Source organism: Falco peregrinus, chromosome 5 (genome assembly GCF_023634155.1).
Source record: "Falco peregrinus isolate bFalPer1 chromosome 5, bFalPer1.pri, whole genome shotgun sequence".
Lineage (NCBI taxonomy): Eukaryota > Metazoa > Chordata > Aves > Falconiformes > Falconidae > Falco > Falco peregrinus.
In genome coordinates, this window is record NC_073725.1 from 65,969,963 (window position 1) to 65,989,752 (window position 19,790).

General features: G+C 59.2%; 3 protein-coding genes across 10 annotated transcripts; 2 read left to right on the forward strand and 1 right to left on the reverse strand.

Moving 5' to 3' along the window:
* Positions 1-426: 426 nt before the first annotated feature.
* Positions 427-5,122, forward strand: LOC101912292 (procathepsin L-like). Of its 7 annotated transcripts, none has more exons than XM_055804130.1 (9): positions 464-539; positions 942-1,012; positions 2,548-2,673; positions 2,820-2,942; positions 3,203-3,352; positions 3,607-3,831; positions 3,917-4,085; positions 4,312-4,426; positions 4,610-5,122. In XM_055804130.1, the coding sequence occupies exons 3-9, from the start codon at positions 2,563-2,565 to the stop codon at positions 4,707-4,709; spliced, it is 993 nt and encodes a 330-aa protein (XP_055660105.1). In that variant the 5' UTR covers positions 464-539; positions 942-1,012; positions 2,548-2,562; the 3' UTR covers positions 4,710-5,122. The 7 variants fall into 7 exon arrangements, with proteins under 7 accessions (XP_013158112.2, XP_027648691.2, XP_055660105.1 ...); XM_055804129.1 differs by having other exon boundaries at positions 490-539; positions 826-1,012; XM_055804128.1 differs by lacking the exon at positions 464-539 and adding an exon at positions 660-825.
* Positions 5,123-5,387: 265 nt separating this feature from the next.
* Positions 5,388-9,579, forward strand: MYDGF (myeloid derived growth factor). Its single transcript, XM_005241709.4, has 6 exons — positions 5,388-5,639; positions 6,417-6,467; positions 7,194-7,255; positions 7,596-7,677; positions 8,253-8,325; positions 8,697-9,579. The coding sequence occupies exons 1-6, from the start codon at positions 5,403-5,405 to the stop codon at positions 8,774-8,776; spliced, it is 585 nt and encodes a 194-aa protein (XP_005241766.2). The 5' UTR covers positions 5,388-5,402; the 3' UTR covers positions 8,777-9,579.
* Positions 9,580-11,478: 1,899 nt separating this feature from the next.
* On the reverse strand, positions 11,479-19,095 carry TNFAIP8L1 (TNF alpha induced protein 8 like 1). Of its 2 annotated transcripts, none has more exons than XM_055804132.1 (2): positions 18,887-19,095; positions 11,479-12,943 (listed from the first exon to the last, which is right to left on the reverse strand). In XM_055804132.1, exon 2 carries the CDS (start codon positions 12,939-12,941, stop codon positions 12,381-12,383), a length of 561 nt encoding a protein of 186 aa, XP_055660107.1. In that variant the 5' UTR covers positions 12,942-12,943; positions 18,887-19,095; the 3' UTR covers positions 11,479-12,380. The 2 variants fall into 2 exon arrangements, with proteins under 2 accessions (XP_055660107.1, XP_005241765.1); XM_005241708.4 differs by lacking the exon at positions 18,887-19,095 and adding an exon at positions 15,215-15,499.
* Positions 19,096-19,790: the final 695 nt, after the last annotated feature.

The window sequence follows — 19,790 nt, forward strand, 5'->3', positions numbered from 1 at the left end:
GCTCCCTCCGATGACTCGGGGGGGATGCAGCTGCTCCCATCCCATGCTAGGACACGCAGAGCTGCTTTGTGGGTGTTGGGCCTGCCCCTGCTCGCCCTCTCGGGAGCGTAAAGCTTAGAAAACCTGGCCTTGCTGTTTTCCTTTCTATATGGGAATCGGGCACTAATTAAACTGCCATTCAATGCCCTGAGGATGTAAGCTGGAGGCTTCTGTTTTAAATGCAAAGCATCTTACAGTGGGAGCGTTTTGTTTCTCTGAATGTGGCTGTGAGCATATTTGTTGCCCCCTTCTTGTCTCTGTGCCCAAAGAATCGTCCCAGGGATTGCAGTTGTAGTTTAGTTTTGCTGTGCACCCCTCTCAGTCACCCCTGGTGCAGCTTTTGAGGTTGGGGGGGGGGGGGGGGGGGGGGGGGGCAGCGGAAGGGGGTGTAGTGGAGGAAGTTGCACATCTCTGAAGTTTCCTTGAGAGAAACCTGCAGAGAGAAAAGCTGCTCCCCTTTCTCCTTGCCTTCTCTAGAGCTGGGCCAGTGTCAGTGGATGGTAAGAAACTTTATTTTGTGGGGTTTGTTTCTTTTACACTGCTTTTTTCCTGTTCCAAAAGAGCAAGTGTTTCTTAAAATGTCTGTGATGCACTCTTGAAATGCTCTTGTCTAGAGGAGTTTACAAATCTGTGAGCTCCTTTGATCCTGCAAACTTCCTTCTGAAGCTGTAGGATTATTTGACGCCGTAAAAAGGGCTGGTTTGCTTCTTTGGGGGATTGAGAATCCTGAGAGACATTAACCGGAAAATCACCTACTGCAACCCTGTACTTTTCAATATGCAACAGGTTCGGTTGGGGGTTTGAAATACAAATTATGCGGGAGGCCCCCACCCAGCTGTCCTGCGGGAAAGGTAATGGGAGTACGGAGCGCGGTGCAGCTGGGTTCATGGCATCTCTTTCAGACAGAGGATTTGCAGCTGTAGCGTGAAGTTGAGTTAATTTCCTGAGCAAGCGGTAACGGCTGGAGGAAGCGGCGGGTGCTGTAACGGGTGCCGGGGAAACCAGGCAAAAATTACTCTTCCTCAAGAACTGGAACTAAGCACGAGAGTGGCTTGGGAGGCATTTCTCCCATGAAAACCCAACATGTGGGGCTTTATTTTTAGGCGGAGGATGTGGAGGGAGAAACAGATGTTCTCGATGACTTATTTTTAAAACAAAAACATCGCTTGAGCTACAAGATTAGCTCAGAAAAGCCACCGCTTGCCCTGAAAGATGCTCAGATGGAAAACTTTCCGGCATCTCCATTCTCAAAGCGGGTGGAATAAAGGTGCGACAATGGCTCTCGCTCTTGGAAAGCCACGTCAGTGGAAACTCTGTGTTTGGTGATTAGGGGTGTCTCAGGCATTCGACCTCTCTCCTCTGCCCCGGCCCTGCTGTGGCTTTGCAGAGCAGCATCCCCAGAATAACTGAAGTTGCTCAGAAATACCAGGGTCCATCAGAAGAGGCACGGGGCGTGCGGCAGCGATGCGAGGAAGACAAATGGCTGCAGTGGAGGAGGGGGCTGGTGGTGGCAAGGGCAGGGGCAGGGCTGTGTGTGTGCGCTGGCAAAAAGAAAGGGTGTAAATTGATATTGGAAAATCCTCACGGAGGGATTTTGGTGAAGCACGTACACACAGGCATCCTGCCTTCGTGCTGGGACAGATGCAAGGCTTCAGTCATCGGTGTGGAGCAGCAGCTCCTCCGCCTCCCCATCTCTACAGAAAAACCTCTTATCTCTGGTTCCAGCTCGAGCCCCTTGCTCGGAGGCTGGTGCAGATGTCTGCTGGTCTGTGTTTCCACTGGCTTTCAAGTGAAAACAGCTCCGTCCTGGCCCAGCGGCCACAGCTCTTGCTCCACTGGGTGGTTCTGCTTTGCCTGGAGTCCCAAAGCCGCCTTGGGCTGGAGCTGGGAGGCTGAGCTGACTCCAGCAAAGCAGCAAACCTTGCTGTGAAGGGGTCCGGCTATGAGCCTGTGCCCCTGCTCGTCCTTCTTCTTGGGGCTCCATCCTGCTGGGTGCTGAGTCCCCGAGCAGGGGAGGTTAGCTCTGCCCCTTGGTGGTGGTGTAGGGAGACCTGCTGGGGGAAGGGGAAGAGGGGGATGGTCCAGTGGCAGAGAAAACCAGCTGGGATTTTGCAAATAGAGTGGGGACCAGGGAGAGCCAGCGCAGTCCCTGCTGCTCTCGCTGCCCTTTTGTCTGTGTCTGCCTCCTTCTGCCGTCCAGGCTCTGCTCTTGCGAAGCTGATCGTCCCTCGCCTACAAAGGACAGTTAGATGCCACCCAAAGGACGGTTAAGTCCTCCTAAAGCTCCTGTCGAACCAGCAGCGTGGCCACGCAAAAGCTGATCTCGCTAAAGGAACCAAGGGGTCCCTCTTCCCTCTGGCCTGGCCACCGATTGCATTTCCCTGCCTCCTCGCTCACCTCTAATCTGGGCTTGGGAGGACTCACCCTGCTCCCAGCCGGTGGCCCCAGCTGGTAGCTGTGGGGGTCAGCACAGGGGCCCCCTGACCCCACTCTTGCCATTCCCCCAAGCTGGGTGCCAGGGCCATGCTGCTGGGGCTCCTGCTGGCCCTGCTGGGCTGTGCTGCCGCGCTGGATCCTGCCCTGCAGGAGGCCTGGGAAGGGTGGAAGAGCCTCCATGCCAAGGAGTACCCGGAGGTAGGTCCTGCTCCCCCCAGCCCTCCCGGTGCATGACGGGGCTGGCTCCGGGGTGGGGGGTCTCACCGAGAGCCACCCACCCCGCCTCGTGTCCCCGAGCTCCCAGGGGACATTTCTGACCTGGCTGCTGCTCTGCCTCGTGGCAGGAGGCTGAGTCTGCGCGTAGGGAGGTCTGGGAGAAGAACCTGCAGCGCATCCAGCAGCACAACCAGGAGGAGTCACAGGGGCAGCACACCTTCCGCCTGGCCATGAACCACCTCGGGGACCTGGTACCTGCCGGCGTGCCCGGGGACCCCTCCCTGCACCGGGGGGCTGCACCCCCTCAGTGTGCCCAGGGCTTGATTCTGGGACTGGGGACCTCCTGATGCACCTGGGGCTTGATCCGGGGACCCCCAAGCTGCTCTGCTGAGAGCTGCAGGTGCCCCTTTGGCTGGGCTGCTTCCTGGGGGTCGATGGGTCAGTGGGCATCTGCGGTGCTGCCAGCCAGGCACTCGTGGCATCACACGAGTTTTCCCTTGGCGATCTGCAGACGGATGAGGAGTTTAACCAGCTCCTGAACGGCTTCACCCCAGCATGGCAGGAGCAGCCAGCACTGCTCTTCCAAGCGTCGGCAGTTCTGAAGACCCCAGCAGAAGTGGACTGGCGGGCGAAGGGCTACGTGACGCCTGTAAAGAACCAGGTGGGCACAGGGTGGGGGTCTGGCCAGGGCTGTGTGATGAGTGCTGGGAGTCTGGGCAGCGGAAACAAGCAGCAGCATCCTCCCAGGCACCAAAAAAGCATCTGGGCAACCCAGAGAAGCAGTTCCCATCGTTTTGGCTGCTGCAGTTTTGCAGCTGAGGAGCTGGAGAGCAGCACCAGGGCGGGGGTCACAGCATCCCTCTCCGGTGGGTTTTGAGGCGATGCTGCAACCCTCCTGCTGTCCCCGTCTCACAGGGGCACTGCGGGTCATGCTGGGCATTCAGTGCTACGGGGGCCTTGGAGGGGCTTGTTTTCAACCGGACAGGGAAGCTGGCAGTGCTGAGCGAGCAGAACCTCATTGACTGCTCCCGAAAGCTGGGCAACAACGGCTGCCATGGTGGCTACATGACCCACGCCTTCCAGTACGTGCACGACAATGGTGGCTTGAACTCGGAGCACGTCTACCCCTACACAGCCACGGTAAGGGGCAGCAGGTGGCCCTGGGGACATGGCAGAGCAGTGCCAGCCAGTCCCAGCCCCAGCGTTGCTATCTCCCTCCTCTCAGGACACTTCCAGCTGCCGATACAACCCCCAGGACAGGGCAGCCAACTGCTCCACCATCTGGCTGGTGGCCCAGGGCAGTGAGGTGGCACTGGAGCAGGCGGTGGCAGCCGTGGGCCCTGTCTCTGTGGCAGTAGATGCCAGCAGCTTCCAATTCCACTTCTACAAGTCAGGTACCCTCTGGCTATTCGCAGCATGGATGGGGAAACTGAGGCAGGGCTGCCTTGCACTGAGGGGTGGGCTGCTGAGCCCTTGTTGAGCTCCAGAGTTTCCCCAGGGGCAAGGGGAGTAAGAAAAGGAAATAGGAGATCCCGGGGGAATGGGATCCATGACTGGCTTTCCCTGGAGAAGAAGCAATCAGGGCTGGCCCCTGGCTCACCCCAGCTCTGCTCTTCCCAGGCATCTTCAGCAGCATGTTTTGCAGCCAGCGAGTGAACCACGGGATGCTGGCCGTGGGTTATGGCATGAGCCAGGAGCACGGGCGCAACATCAGCTATTGGATCTTAAAGAACAGGTAGAGGCTGAGGGTGTCCCCCCAAACCCTGCCACCACCACGCACAGCCCATCCCCCCGCACCAGGGTTGGAGCTGCGTGGCAGGACCATCCCTGTCTCACAGGGTGCTCCAGCTCCCATCCTCGTCTCTCCCACTCCGTGCGTGGGAACACGGATGTGCTCATTCTCCATCTCTTCCTGCAGCTGGTCAGAGGTGTGGGGCGAGCAGGGCTACATCCGCCTGCTGAAGGGCACCGACAACCAGTGCGGCGTGGCCAACCAGGCCAGCTTCCCCATGCTGTGAGGGCATCCCTCCCTGCCGGGCATCTCTCCCTGCCCTGGCTGCAGACCCACGGCTTTTTCCTTCTGGACAGGGGCTTTTGTTTGCATGTGGTGAGATGCAATTAAAAGCAGCACGGCTAATCGCTCTGTGCCTGCAAATGCTGGCCGGGCAGGGTTTGGTGGCTGAAGCAAGGCTGATGCCACCAGGCCTTTTCCCAGCGGGAAAGGCAAAGCTCCCTCACGCGATGCCCCGTGGTCCCCTGCACCTTTCCCCCCAGCCATCGCCCTCCCCCCCTGCGGCCTTTTCCTTCCAGCTGAATCCCACCAGCCAGGGATGGATGTTCTGGCCACGGCTCTGCCCCTGTATGCCCAGCTTTGTAAAAAATAGGTCTTTACACCATTAAACCTGCGTGGCGAGGCCGAAAAGGAACTTTACCCCCCGTTGTGCTTTTTATTTCCCCCTCATCCTGAATAACCGGGGGGACTTAGTGCCAGCGCAGCCCAGCAGCTGGGAAGGCCCCTCAGAATGTCCCACAGGACATGGTGTGAGAGCACCACAGGGCAGAGCGCGGCCCCAGCGGCACTGGCTGGCGGGGGGCTGCTGTCTCCATGTCCCCTTGTCCCATATGCCGGCGGCTCCGTGTCCCAGCGAGCTCCCGTCCCCACGGCGGTCCCCAAAGGGTTAACCCGCCCGGGCTCCCTGCCCGCACCCAAGATGGCCGCCGGGGCGCCCGCTGAGCGGCCGCGGCCCGCGCTGACCCCTCCCGCCCGCCGTAGCCCGAGTTTCCTTTCCAAGATGGCGGCGCCCAGCGGGAGGAGCGGCCGGAGGGTGTGGGTCGCGCTGGTGCCCGCCGCCCTGCTGTGCCTGGCGGCCCGGGCGGCGGAGGGGCCCAGCACGGCCGACTTCGACGTGCGGCCCGGCGGGGAGGTCCACTCCTTCTCCCGGAGCCTGGTGAGGGGCCAGGAGGGAGCGGGTGAGGAGAGGGTACGCGCCTCTCCCTGGTTGGCTGCGGGGCATGTCGCTCCCGCCTCCCGCCACGGGGATTGGCTGACGGCGAGGGAAGGCGGGACGAGGAGGGGTGTCTGGGGCGATTGCCGGGGAGCCGTCGGTTTTTAGGGGCGGGGGGTACCCCAAGGGGGAGTCTCCAGAGGCAGGAGAAGGGGGTCATAAGGAGGGAGGGAGCCCAGCGGAGAAGGGGGTCCCTAAGGAGGGTGTCTGTAGCAGAAGGAGGTCCCCAAGGTGGGACAGGCTCTGTGGCGAGGAGGGCCCCAGGGAGGGAGGCTTGCCATGGAGAAGGGGATCCCCAAGGGGGGGTTCCAAAGGGAGGAGGTACCCCAAGAGGAGGGAGGGGTCGCCAGGGGGAAGGGGGTCTCAGGCGAAGAAGGTCCCCGTGGGAAGGAGGCTCGCCAAGGGGAAGGGGCGCAACGGAGAAGGAGGCTGTGGGACTCTGGGCCCCCCAGAACATGAGTCCTCACCCCGGCACCACGGGGTCCTGCTGACACCCCACGGGGGACAAGGGCTGCGCTCCACGCAGGTGTGGACACGGCTGTAACGCAGACCCCTCCTTGGTCACCCCCGTCTGAGCCTGCGGGGGGCTGCACCGTGCTGCAGCCCCGTTAATGGTCCTAGGTGTCCCCAGATCTCCCGTCATCGCCGAGACGTGGCTGACAGTGAGCAAGGAGAAGGGCCCGCTCAAGCGAGGCTGCTCATCATCTTCTCTTCTTGCAGGGGGACTACACCTGCACCTTCACGTACTCAGCTCAGGGAGGGACAAATGAGGTGAGTTGGGCAGACCTTCGAGCATCTCACTTAGGCTCACTCTCTGCGGCTGCATGGTGAGGAGCTGTTTCAGGATGATTCCGTTTGCTGATTCCAAGGGCCTGGAGCTGTGAGGAAGGGTGGCTGTACCATTCCCAGTGCTGTGGGTTTGCAAAAGTCACTTACTGGATTTTCTCCCTGATGGAAGCATCCTTTGAACAGCCAAGGAAGTGTTGCTGTGGTGCTGTGGTTCGTGAGGCCGTGACATCTGTAAGGCTTCACAGATCTCTGGGCTGGATGTCTCTGGAGAACGGGGAGCGACGTTTTCATACCTCAGTTGGTAGGAAGGGCCTCGTAGGAGTAACTCCTGTGTTCTTGAGGAGGCTTGAGAGGGTTTCGCAGATTGTGTTGCTCCTGGAGTAAGTGCTGTGCAGATACACAATTTCTGCTTTCTTTGCGAGTCCTGAGAGAATCAGGTTCTTTCAGCATAAAGGGAAATGAGATTTTAACTCTTCTGTAGCTACACTAATGAAACTGTGAAGGGGAGAGGGCAACCAGGCCCTGACTTCTGTGCAACACAAAGTAAAACGGACCGGCAGCAAGTGCGGTGTAGTTACGTTGTGTTGTTTCAGAATGGTTGAAGCTTGTCGTGCCGCAGCTCCTGCGGAGGTGGCTGCCTCAGGCGGAGCGGGAAGCCCGAGGCTCTCACGTACCCACATTAACTGTTTGGCTCTTTCCCCCCTGCAGCAATGGCAGATGAACATTGGAGTCAGCGAAGACAACCTGCTCTTTTCCTGCTCCGTCTGGAGGTGCGTCCTCTAACCCCAAACTCTCTGAGGGAAGAGCAGCAGTAAGGCAGGTGGGATCAGGGCCGGGACCCTGCCAGTGGCCAGGGACCGGCTTCCTGGCTGCGTTTGTCTCTGCAGGGCAGCCTGGGGGGCTCTCCTCTCCTGACAGACGCTGTGGCTGGGTGGGCTCTTTTGCCAGGCAGCAGGTTGTAAGTGCTGCGTTCCCCCCTCTCCCCCCTCCTCACTAGATGGAGCTACAAGAGAGCCAGAGGTGGCTGGGGAGGGAGGGAGCCAGGAATCCTGAGCTCATCCACACCTCCACCTCTCTGCCGATGTCAAAGGCTCTGCTTTCTTCTTCCAGGCCCCAGGGGAAGTCTTATCTCTTCTTTACCCAGTTTAAAGCTGAAGTGAAAGGAGCCAAGATAGAGTATGCCATGGCTTATGTAAGTCTCAGCTGATCACTTGGAAGCAGGTGTGTGGGAGGCTGCTATAAAACATGAATTGGACACAGAAAACATTTATTAGACATCTGTGCAATAAAATGTACTCTATCGCATCCCTAATTAGAGAGTGGTGGCAGTCAGGGGGGTAGCTGCAGGTAGGCTCTCCTGCACCGTTTTATTTCTCCTCCCTCCCTGCCATCGGTTTGCTGCTGGCTTTGCCAGTGTCGGTGACTCCAAAAGACACCATCCTGCCAGGGTGCAGTCTTGGTTTGCCTCAACAAACTTGCCTGTGACAAAGTAAATAAAACCTCTGCTGGTGCTTTTGTCTGGTCCGTTCTTCCATTTCCCAGTCTTTGGTCACCCAAAGGATACAAGTTTGTGGTGTAATAGGAAATGGAAAAATAGCCAGAGATTTTTCCTTCAGATTTCCTTTGTGGGCTTAATTCTTCCAGTCCACGTTAGTAAAACATGAATTCATTCTTTTTCAAAATGTGCTGCTGTTTGTTTGTTTGCTTTAAATACAGTAGCTTCTTGGATTGCCTCAACTGCTTAAACCTTCTTCCTTCCCATTTCAGTCTCAAGCTGCAGTAGGTGGACAAAGTGACGTCCCCTTAAAACAGGAAGAATTTGAAATCACCGAGACAACAGGTCTGTGACTGAGAGAACTATGCGGCAAGGGGGCTGGTGGGAGAGGCAAGCCTGCCTGTCCACCAGGAGATGAGTATTTAAGCTTAATGCAGAGAGGTGACAATATCTAGGAGGAGCGTGCGTGTTACGGGGTCAGGGCTGCGGTGCTCTTGAGCCATCGCTGGCAGCAGGATTCTGCAGGTCCCATTCCAGTGTAAACGTTAAATTAGCGTGGGGGAAGAAGGGGTTTATCACAACGTGCTTGTCGTGTGCGTAAGAAGGAAGTGCAATGCCCGACTCGCTGGCTTTATTGTCCTGGAAAGGAACCAGCAGGGCTGTTTTGTTCATGCCTTACCATCTGTTTATCCTGTGCTTGTTTTCTCTCTTTCCAGTGTCTCACAGGGAAGGCAAGTTCCGTTTCGAACTGTCCAAACTCATGATTGTAGCAAAAACACCCCGTGACGAGCTGTGACCCCGGGGCCAGTGTTGGGCAGGGTGTTTTGGCCGGAAGAGCATGGCAGATAAAGAGGATTACTTGTTAACTGCGGGGTTTTTTGGTTGGCCAAACCTTTTATGTTTTCCATACTGAAATGTGCTAGGGTCCAACACAAGTGGGGCTTGGAGGTGTTAAGACAGATGCATTCTGTCTTGTGTCAGAGTAACAATGTGCTTTGCAGCTGGAAACCTCCTCTGAGGCTCCTGATCTGCAGCCAGCCATTCTGTCGCCCGCTTTCTGCTTGGCTGATCTGCTGAAAATGGTAAAGCTCCCCTCAAATGGGGCTCCTTATCTTCCTTGCTAGGAAGAGCAATGCAGAAAGATAAGTGGCTGGATTTAAACGCGGTTTGCTAAAGGAAGGTTGTTAACTCTCTAGTCTCTGGAGGGGAGAGAGGATTTCTCTCTCTGCAGGCATGACAGGAGGAAATAATTAAATGGGGTGGGACGGAGAAGGGAGGGATAGAGTTGGCCAAAGCTGTCCGACTCCTTGTTAAGTGCGGCTGCTGAAGACCATCGTTGGCTTGGCTGGGGAGGATGTTCTGGACCTGTCCTCGTGCAGGGCGCAGGTTGGGGTACCTTGACAGGGGGAAAGCAGAGCTGCTTATTCTGACACAACCCAGGAATCAAACCAAGCAACACTTTCATGTCTCAGTACCACTGCAGGACTATTTTCTACGTACAGAAGTGATTTTTTTCTTATATAGAGTAATAACAGTGGGGGAATGTGGAATTCCTTTCCTGTGTAAATAACAGTGCAAATAAAGAAATAAAGCATCGTGCTCTGGCCTGAGTTTGCTCTGGTCTGTGACTCCTGCCTGCTCCAACTGGATGCCCCACAAGTGGCTTGACCTTCGGTGTTCCCAGGAGGAACCGAGATGTCACACGGACTTTGGAGGCTGCAGAGGGTTTGCAGGGGTTCTGCCCACCTGAGAGGAGTCCCAGCACATGAGAACAAGGCTTCAGCTGTGAGTTTGTGTAACCCAGCACTGTCATGATGAGTGCTTTTGATGCCTGGTGATGGTTGTGGTTGTTGGTAGCTGCTTTGCCCGTTTTGCGGGGAGTTCCCTGGTTTTTTGGCAGTCTGGGGGTGCTTTGCACTGGGGGTTTTACAAAGCTCTCTTTTCCAGGCTGTTCCTAAATGCTTCCTTCTCTGCTGTGCAGCTTCTGGATCTGCAGATAACCTGCAGGGCCCAGGAGTGCCCCCAGTGTGCTCCGAGCTGCATTTAGGGCATTGATGTTGCACATCTCTGACATTTCTCCCTGTTTAACCAGTTGCTTGGAGGGAACCAAACTAGGGGGGAGTTGGAGGGACTTACTCCCCAGACCTGCACGGCCAGGGCTGGGGTGGGAAACCCAGGCTCTAAGATGGCTCTTCTGGCAGAGTGTCCTCTCCAGGGCTTCCCTGGGACAAAAAGGCAAGAGTTTGGGCACGAGATGAGTGTTTGCTGTTGGGTGTGGGGGAGAAGTTTCAGATTAGACACCTGCAAATGCGAAGGAAAGCTGGTGCCAGGCATTTGGCAGGTTAAGTGTGGTCCTGGGGTGTATGAAACCCTGGGGACAAAGGGAACAGCCGTGAGTCGGGGCTCATCTGAGCAGAGCTGTTTCATGCAATTAAGGAGCATCTTGCAGCTGACACCGGCGTGCACCTCGAGAACAGAACAGCGAAGCGTTTCTGGCTGTCAGCGCAGCAGCCGTCGCCACCACATCCATCAGCCCCGTTCCGCTTTGCCTGCTCACCGCAGCTGCTTCTAACTCCACCGAGCTGCTTCCAGCTCCGGCTCCTCTTCAGCACATACCTCACAGCTGCCACGAGCCCGGGGGGGCTGTTCTCCAATGCCACCGCCAAAGGCCGGCTTCACCCCATCCTCCCCAGGGACCAGCACCTCGGTGTGTCTTGGCCGTGTTCTCCTCCGTGCGCACCTGTAAATGTGCTTTACCCCCTACCCTGAGCTGCGTCGCACAATTAAATTAGCTGCAATAGCTGCAGCCAGACCTATGAAATGCAGAGATAGGGGCTTTATTGCTTTTATTTAATCTTTAAGGCTGAAAGTTATCAGTGCCTCAAGCCAGCAGTGGAATGGGAGCAGCGAACGGGAGCCACGGAGCCGCTCTCTGCCCATGAGCGTTGGCAGCCTCCCATGCCTGGAGACATCCCATGGAACGGGAGGCACAAGAAGGTCGTGGAGATAAGGCTGGCTGAGATTGTGTGGTGTCTTGTATGCTAAAAGGGCAATTTTCAGCTTTCAAAGCTGAGATCGGTGTGCTGGAAGCGGGCCACAGCTGGTGTGCCCATGCTCTGCGAGCACAGCGCTTGTACAACCCGTCCGCGTTGGATCCTGCAGAGGTGCCCGTTGCTGTCTGCTGTCAGGGTCACGCTTTTTTAGCTCCCACTGTGCAGCGAGGGGACAGGGGGATGCAGAGGGGCATGTGTGGGGCTCTGCACAGGAGCAGGGTTTGCTCCCCACTGGGATCCCAGACCTTTGCCATTGGTCTGTGCTGGGTTCTGCACCGTGTTTGCACCACCGGTTCAGTGCTGGCTGTGCAAAGCCGGGGCAGCCCAGCCAGCAGCAACCCCAGGTTGGAGAGAGACGTCACGCTTTAAAAGACAAACCCAGCCGCCCCCAGTGCTCATTTTGTCATTGTCAACCACCCCTCTAACAACCGCACGGAGCACCCAGGCCAGACAGGTGAGTTTATTTAAATAACTCATCAGGGCTACAGAGTTTGCTAAAAAATAACAACCATATCTCAGTCAAGGACACGTAAAACGTATGAAATCCTAGGGAGAACTTCAGGCAACCACCAAGGAAGGCATCAGAGCCGTGACGGCGGTGCCATCGTGGGAGGCTGCTGGGGGAGTTGGGTCTGGGATGAAGGGCTGTACTGGGATGCAAGGAAGGAGCAGATCCCTCCAGCTGCCTCCCTGCCCTGAGGGACAGCTGTGTCCCTGTGTCCACCTGGGCAAGGTGGGATTCTTCTGGTCTCAAGGACTTGTCTTTTAGGAGGCCAAAGCTCATGCTCGCCTGCCAGGTGCAGAAGCTCCTTCCCACCCTGGGCAGCACAAGGTCTGGACCATGATTTGCTCCCAGTGTGCCATGGAGCTGCTGAAAGCAAACCATGGGGCTCCAGAACCCTCCGGTTACAGGGTCTCACAACCATTCAGCCAAGCAACCGCCCCCCAGCTCAGAGATACCTTGGAGGTGTTACACTCCGCGCATCTTTGGTTTGGTTTTCCCCCAGGAGGGTTACGATAAAAGTTCAAGATGAGGAGTCCAGTTCCTCAGACTCTGAGCTAAGAGCACTTGGTGGGCAAAGGGAATCAGACTGTACAGCAGGAGCCCAAAGCTCAGGGTCCCCTGGGAAGGACTCAGCCCAGCACCGCGAGGGGTTTGCAGACCCTGGGCAAGGGTTGGACAAAGATAAGAGGTTCAGTCTTTTGTCAAAAGGAGGAGAAAATGAGTTAGCGCTACCAAGGAGAAGAGGACGTCAAGCCTGGTGATGGTCAAGAGGTGTACGTCCTGTCTTCAGCCCCACAGGAGGCAGAGTCCGGCAGCGCTGCCAATGGAGCATCTTGGCCAACTCATATGTTCTCCTCCTCCAGCATCTTGTTAACCCCTTCGCAGATCCTCTTCAGGTGGGTGCGGTAGGGCTCGGACGGCCCGTAGAGAGCCGAGAGAAACTCATAGTCCGCAAAGTGATTGAAGACGTGGTTGATGCGGGAGTGAGATTTGGCCGTCAGGTGGCCGTTGACAGCCTGGTGCAGCAGGTCCCGGCACTCTGTCAGGACACCCGACATGACCCTGCGGTCGAAGGTGAAGTCTATCTGGTGGAAGCTGACGGCTGTCATGGCCAAGGTATGTACCTTCTTGCGAAAACGCTCCATCACCAGCAGCTCCTCGGGGCTGAACTGCCCATTGCGGTAGAGCACGCCCAACTTCATGACAATCTTGATGAGGTTTTTTATGATCTTCTGAGCCTCTTTGCGGTTGTGGGTGTACTCCTTGGTGGCCCGGTAGAGCTCATCCAAGATCTCGCTGCTAGTGTCATCAATGAAGACGTTGGCTATGGTCTTGGTGGCCATCTTGCTCAAGAGCTTCTTCTGGGCCTGCAGGGCCAGGTTCTTGGTGCTGAAGGTGTCCATCTCTGCAGGGGGAAAAGGCGCACACACACAGTTCAGCCCCTGCCCTGGATCAGTCTCCGTCTCCTTTCCTTCCCATGCAGTCTTTTGGGAGGAGGAGGAACAACATCTCTGGCCAACAGCAAGACCAAGAGGAGCTCCTGGGTGCCAGGGCAGGTGAGAGCTGAGCTCACACCCCAGGTTTTGCTGGTGGGATGAGTTACGGAGTGTTCCCCCCTTCCTTCCCCCAAACTCTGGGGAGAAGCAATGGGCAGCATCGGGGTGAGTGAGGTGTCCCTACCTGAGCATCACCCACGCCCCTCCATCCCCATCTCCCTCCTGCGACCGACACCGCCCTCCTCCCGGTGCAGGAAGGACTCTTGCTCCACCATTTCAATACTTTTTTTCTTCCCTAAAACCTGACTCATTTCCTGCAGGGTGAGCTCAGGACAACCCAGGTGACAGCTGAGTCACCCACCGCAGCCAGCAGGGCCACGTGCTGGCTGCGGTGCTCGCCGAGGCTGGGGCAGCCCGGCCAGTTTGCAGCACCCCACCGTGTGCCGAAGCCCTTTTCCCGGGCGCTGCCCACCCTGTTACACCCGCACTGGCAGAGCTTGGACTTGTCCTGCTGCATCTTGGCTTCCTCCAAAGCCGATACAAGCATCACACAGAGCTGAATAATTCTGCAAGCCAGAAACCTCACCCCTCGCTCACCTACATCCCAGCTCCCCGCATCCCAGTGGGACCAAATCAATCACCTTGGGCAGATTACAGCTTTAAAAACTGCTGTGAATGAGTAAAACGCCACCAACCCTGGAGATGCATCTTGCCCCGGGAAATCACGGAGCTACAAATCATGGGGAGGTGAGAACAGCATGATAACAACCGGCTCCCGTGCCAGGATGGATGGGGAGAGATGGGGGCTGCTTATGCAAGAGCCTGCATGTGGCACGGTCAGCCTGGTAAAGCGAGAGCAGGGAAGGGATGGGATCACGCTATAAATACCTCACCAGGGAGGGGAGAAGAGCTATTTAGGCTAAAGGATGCTGATGGTGTGAGGATGGATGGGGATAAATTAGCTGTAGCTATGGAGAGTCTCTCGTGTGCAGCCCCGCTGGCTATTCTAGCACACAACCATGTCTGTGCTCATCACGGGTCACCCTGCGGACCCCCTGGCCAAGCGGTCACCCCAGCCTGGACCCCTTCCTGGGATCCTCCATCCTGCTTCTGCCACCACAGAGCATACACCAGGCTCTCAGGAGCAAACCCCGGCTTCCCGTGGGGCTCCCGCTGTGGCCAAGGCTCCGTCTCACTGCAGCTCGTGCAAGAGCAATGGTGCAAGGGCAATGGTGCAAGCGTGACAGTGCAACCTTCCCAGGCATCTTCCACCCGCCGGCTCCCCGAGCCCGAGGGCGGCTGAGGCTCTGCGAGGGCGTGAATTAAGCGAGCAGTAACAGAGCCGCCGTCACTGGTGCCATGCGAGTTGCTGCATGCAGGGTTATTTACAGCCCTTAGGAAAAACACAGAGGTTTGTAAGTATTTCCTTCGATGTGAAAACATTGATTTTTGCCAGCGTGAGCTTCGAGCTGAAGCTCCCGCGCTTAATAAGACAGAAATGACAAAGCAGAGGCTGCTCGCACAGAGCCACCGGCAGCTCCCAGGCGGGTCAGGCTCATTTAACGCCAACAGCCCCGCGATGCTGCCGGAGCCGAGCCTGGAGGGATGGGCAGGATGGGCAGAGGCAGCCGGCTCCATCTTCTCTCCCTTGGCTGTGAGAGGGACTCGCTCTGCCCATGGCGGGCAGCCCCTTTCAGAAGGAGAGGGGCTTTGCTGCAGTGCCGGCACCCTGGAAGACCCCTCCCTCGCGTCCCACGGCAGCGGTGGGGTGCCTTGGGCTCCCCGCCGGGAGCGGTGCCTGGATAAATAGGAATTCCCACACCTGAGCTCTCTGTTGGGTGACCGCAGCCATAAAGCGAGTGCAAACTCCACCTACGGAGCCCATAAAAAATAGGAAGCGCCGGCTCTTGCGAGCTGCCCCGCACACCCACGGCTCCCAATTAGCAACTGTAATAACAGATGAACCCTCTGCTCCCGGCACTGAGTAACACCTGGCTGCCCTGCAGCCCTCTCCTGCCAGGGACCTGGGAGATGAGCATCGCTCGTGGGGGGAAACTGAGGCACAAAGTGGCACAGGGGGGTCTTTCCTGGACCCCTAAAGCACGACCTGCTCCTTCTGCAGCGCCCATGAGCCACGTTGCAGTTCGCTTGCTGCAAACCCCCAGGAGACCCAAGCTCACCTCCCAGCACGTTTGCTCCCGCTCAGCACCAGGCCGGTTAACCCGGCACGCTCCGCACCACGCTCTGTCCCACCAGGACTTGCTGACTCAGCACCGACCGGGAGATTTCACTGGAATAAGCCATTTTCCTGCCGGGAAGGGCCCCGCAACCCCATTGTTCACTGGGGAGGTGCTATCTGCGCACGGAAGACACAAGCCTTGCCTCGACGAGCAAACTCGAGACTGAAATAAACCGCTCCGTTTCCTTCCTGTCGCTGAAGTTTCCAGCCCTGCTCAGGGCCTGGTTTTTCCCCCCACCCCCTTCTTTTTAATGAAAACACCCTCAAAACTCAGCTTCTTCTACCGAAACAGAGCAGCCGGGCGTTGCTTTCACCAAGTCCCTTCCTGCAGCGGAAGAGCGCAGCAGGGCTGTGGTCCCAGCGGTGGCACTGGGGACAGTCACAGCCGTTCTTTGGGGGGTTTCCACCCATTTTTCAGGTTTCAGGTGAGCGGGTTGGAGCTCTGAGCAGCGCTGTGAGGGCTCAGCCAAAGGCTGGGACATGTGCATGCCCTGCATGAGGTGGGATGCGGTGACATAGCCGAGGTCCCTGCCACGGGCTCCCCTGGGGACAGATGTGCCACAGCCAGGGCACAGTGACATCCCAGCCACAAGGCAGGGGAGCCGAGGGCCAAATCCAGCTCTGGCAGGGGACAGGCAGCCTGGCCAGCACCTCTGCTGGCAGGTTTGGCATTGCTCCCTGCCAGGCCGGCACGCACAAGCACCTTATCCAAGACCTGGCTGCAACCTCAGCCCCCATCCCACGGGGACCCCCCATCAACCATCTCCTGCACCGCTGCGGGCGCAACTGAGAGCCGAGTCTGGCCCTCTCGTTAAAAAAGCATCAATTAAAGCTCCTGTCTGCAGGGGGGAACACGAGACCCTGTCACCCTGCCAGCACCTGGGGCCGGTGGCACTGCCACATGCCGTGGCAGAGCTGCCAGCTGGCAGCTCCTTTCTGGCGGAGGGGCTGCATCCAGCAGCGGTGCTGGCCCAGGGTTATTTCTACCTGCCCCAAAGATCCCTCACCCCCGACTGCCCCAGCGACCCGGTACCCACCAGCGGCTCCATGTGCTCTCGTGCCCCCCAGCTCCCTGGGCTGAATATTTCATGCAAGAAAGCAAAAGCACTTAAATAATTTATGGGGCAGCACAGAGCAAGCCCGTGGCGCAAGGGGAGGGCTCCGCCAAGCTCCAGCTGAGTGCAGAGCCACCTCCATCTCCTTTCTCCTCCTCCTTGCCAGGGCCGTATGAATTTGTAGCTGTCTTGCTACAAGTTTGCTCCCACGCAGAAGCATCGTTTCCCCAGCCGGGGTGAACCTTTTAACGTGGCGATCTCCCCAGTCTTCCCTTCATCCTGTGTCCCGTTTCCCCCCCCACACTCTGGGAAACACCCCTGCTCTTCATCCCAGCACCCCCAGTGCCCCCCAACCCTCAGCCAGACGCTGGGGGGTGGATGGGATCCCGCTGCTCTGCCCTCCATCCCGCGGCATCGCTTCCCACCAGCTCCCCGTGCCTTGAACCCTTATTAATTAATTAAACCCTGCTGCTGTGCTGGATTACAGGAGACGGGTCGGAGTGGTGGCAGGGCAAGGGGCTGTAACTAGAGAGCCCGACTACCGTCACCGGTCACCAGCCCGTGTCCCCCACCAGCTGTGACCCCTGCAGCTTCCAGACCCCATTTTACCAGCGCTGAGGTGCTAGAGGAGGAGGACAGACGCCTGCCACCTTGTGCAACCCTCGCACGTTGCCATGGGTGCAAACAGCACCCAGAGCCGCCGGGGCTGGCGCGTGTGTGCCAAGCGGGGTGAGGCCAGGGAGGAAGCCACTGAATAAACACCTCGCCTGAGGAAAAACTAATTTCTTGGCAAAAACCCGCGGCCACCATGGCTCCTCGAGGCTGCGAGGCTGGAGCAAGGAGCGGGGATGCTGTGGGGAGCGCTGGCATCGCCGCAGCCAGGCACTGCTGAGTGGTTGCATCTTGCTCCGCTCACACCCAGTGTTTGGGCCAGCGGTGCTGCCAAGTGCTAAGCCATGTCCCCATCATTGTCCCCACCATCTCTGGGATCTGCACTCTCCTATCCCATAATCTCCTTCCTGTAGGTGCCTGTGCCGGACACCTGCAGGAAGGAGCAGAAGCTTTTTGGTTTCTCCTTTGCACCAAATCCAGTGTGCACCAATGCCTGGGAGCGCCGATCCACCCCAGCAACTCCAACGTGGCTGTGCAAGGAGCCGGGCAGCCCATCCGAGGGGGCTCCGGCGATGCCAGCCCCGGGCGTGGGTGGTAAATCCCGCCGGCGCTTCCCGTCTGACGGTACCGCATGGGAACAGGATCCTGGCACACGGAGGGGTGCTGACCTCCCCCCGGTGCAACCCTAGGGTGCTGCCTGGTGCTGATTTGAGACGGGGGAGCTGAGCCGGTGCTGTATCAAGGGATCCCCTGGGATTACCCTGCCCAGCGGGGAGGCAGCTGCTGCAGGGAGAGAGGAGGAGGAAGGGGGTTTATTTTATGGAGAGGAGGAGGAGAAGGAGGAAGCGGGGGGTATTTTGGAGCATCTGTCTCGCCTTCCATTTCCTCCTTTTCTTTATCGAGCTGCTCTCTCCGGCAGCAACTTCCTTTCTCCTTCGCTCGGAGCAGAAGAGGCTCAGGAGACTCATGGGGAAGTGGAAAACGGGGGGCGGGGGGGTGGGGTGGAACAGGCCAAACTGCCATCCGTCTGCGGAGGGGGCCTCGGTGCATCACATGCTTCCTGCCCCGGGACCAGCGAGGACAAAGCTGCTCCAGGAGGGAAGAAAAGCTCTACGGGACAATTTGGATCCAATGCTGGGCTTGGGGTTGGCCAAAAATATTTATGGTCCAAACCCTTCCCCGTTCCAGAGCTGATAAAGCCTTGGGTGGTGGGAGGTGGGAAGTTTTACACCCAACTCTGTTCCTCCAGGCGGGATCTGGCCTTGCCAAAGGGGTTCATCTCTCCGGGAATGGAGGAATTTCATCCTCCCGAGCGCAGGGGCCAGGCAGTGGCGGGTGCAGAGGAAGGATGGGGCACGCGGAGCCCAGTGCTGCCATGGGGCATCGCCGCTGCCCGCACGTGGGCTCCACAACGACCCCATGGCAGGGGGGCTCCGGCACCTTCTCTGGGCTCCCGTTAGCTGTCGCCCACCGAGCTCCCGTTACCCGTCACCCACCGGAGCTGACGGTGGTTCAAGCCTCCCCCAGATTTCTCACCAGTTTCACGGCTGATCGCCCCTTCCCCGTGTTTTACCCACCCGGGGAAACTGAGGCACGGCCAGGGGCTCCCGGGAACAGCCCCGGGCTCTGCCCATCCAGCAGCTCCGGCCCCTCGGTTCGCTCCCCCGGGGCTCCCTGGGGGCCGCGCTTCCCCGCAGGATGGGGGGGGGCGGCGGTGCCCGGTGACACCGGGGGTGGAGGGGGCCCGGCCGGTGCCCCGAGGGGGTACGCCCGCCTCCCGGGACGAGAGGCTTCGCCCCGCTGCCGGTCCCGGAGCGGGAAGCATGAACGGGGCCGGGACCGAGAGTCCCCGCCCCCAGGGGCCGGGGGACCGGGGAGAACCGGGAGGACCCCGGGGGGGCCCGATCCGGGCAGCGCTGCACCGGCAGAGCCCGGACGGCCCTTACCTGCTGCCTGCCTCCGGGGAGCGCGGCGCCGGGACCGGGGCTGCTCCGGTGCCCGCGGCGGGACGGGGCAGAACGGGGGCGGGACGGGGCAGGGTTCGCCTCTCCCTGTCCGGGCACGGCGGTGCCCCCGCAGCCGGTGCCCGGTGGCCGGTGCCCGGCGGGTCCGGGCCTCCCGCCCGCGGCTGCTGCGAAGTCCCGAGCGGGGCCGGGCGCGGCAGCGGCGGAGGCGGGGCCAACGGGCGGCGCCAGCCAATGGCAGCGCGGGGCTTGCTACGAAGCAGCCAATGGCAGCGCGCGGCAGGGGGTCCCCCGAGGGCGGGGGCGGGACGGCGGTGCCGCCGGGGGGTCCCGGCTGCGTGGGCCGGTGCCGTGAGCGCGGCGTGGGGCAGGGGCGGCCGTGCTGTGACGGGGTCTCCCTCGGGCCTGGGCGGGCCCGGGGGGGTGACGGGGAGCCGGGGGGTGAGTGGTCACGCAGGGTGAGAGGGTCACGCGTGGAAACGGCGTGGGATGCTGGCCGGGCGCCGGGGCGCTTTTGAGCACGAGCTGCGGAGGGCTCCGGTAGACCGGGCTGAGCGTGGACACCACCGGGGTGGAGAGGCGGGGGAAGTGTTCTTGCAAAGTCCTCCCTTGCCCACGCGTGGGGGATGCGCCACGGGGATGTGGCACCTGTGGGAAGAGGGACACGGCGTGGGGGTCCAGTGCCGGTGTCCCTCTCCACCCCGCTCCCACCCTTCGCCGGCAGCAGCATGGGGCCTGGCATGGCACTCGGGCCTGGGGTGCAGGCAGCTGCTGTGAGGGTGTCCCCAAACCCCCAACCCCCGCCCCCCCCCCCGACCCCATCCCACCCACCACCGCCAGCACAGACCGGGGACCATCCTCTCCACCACTTGGCCGGGGCAGCATG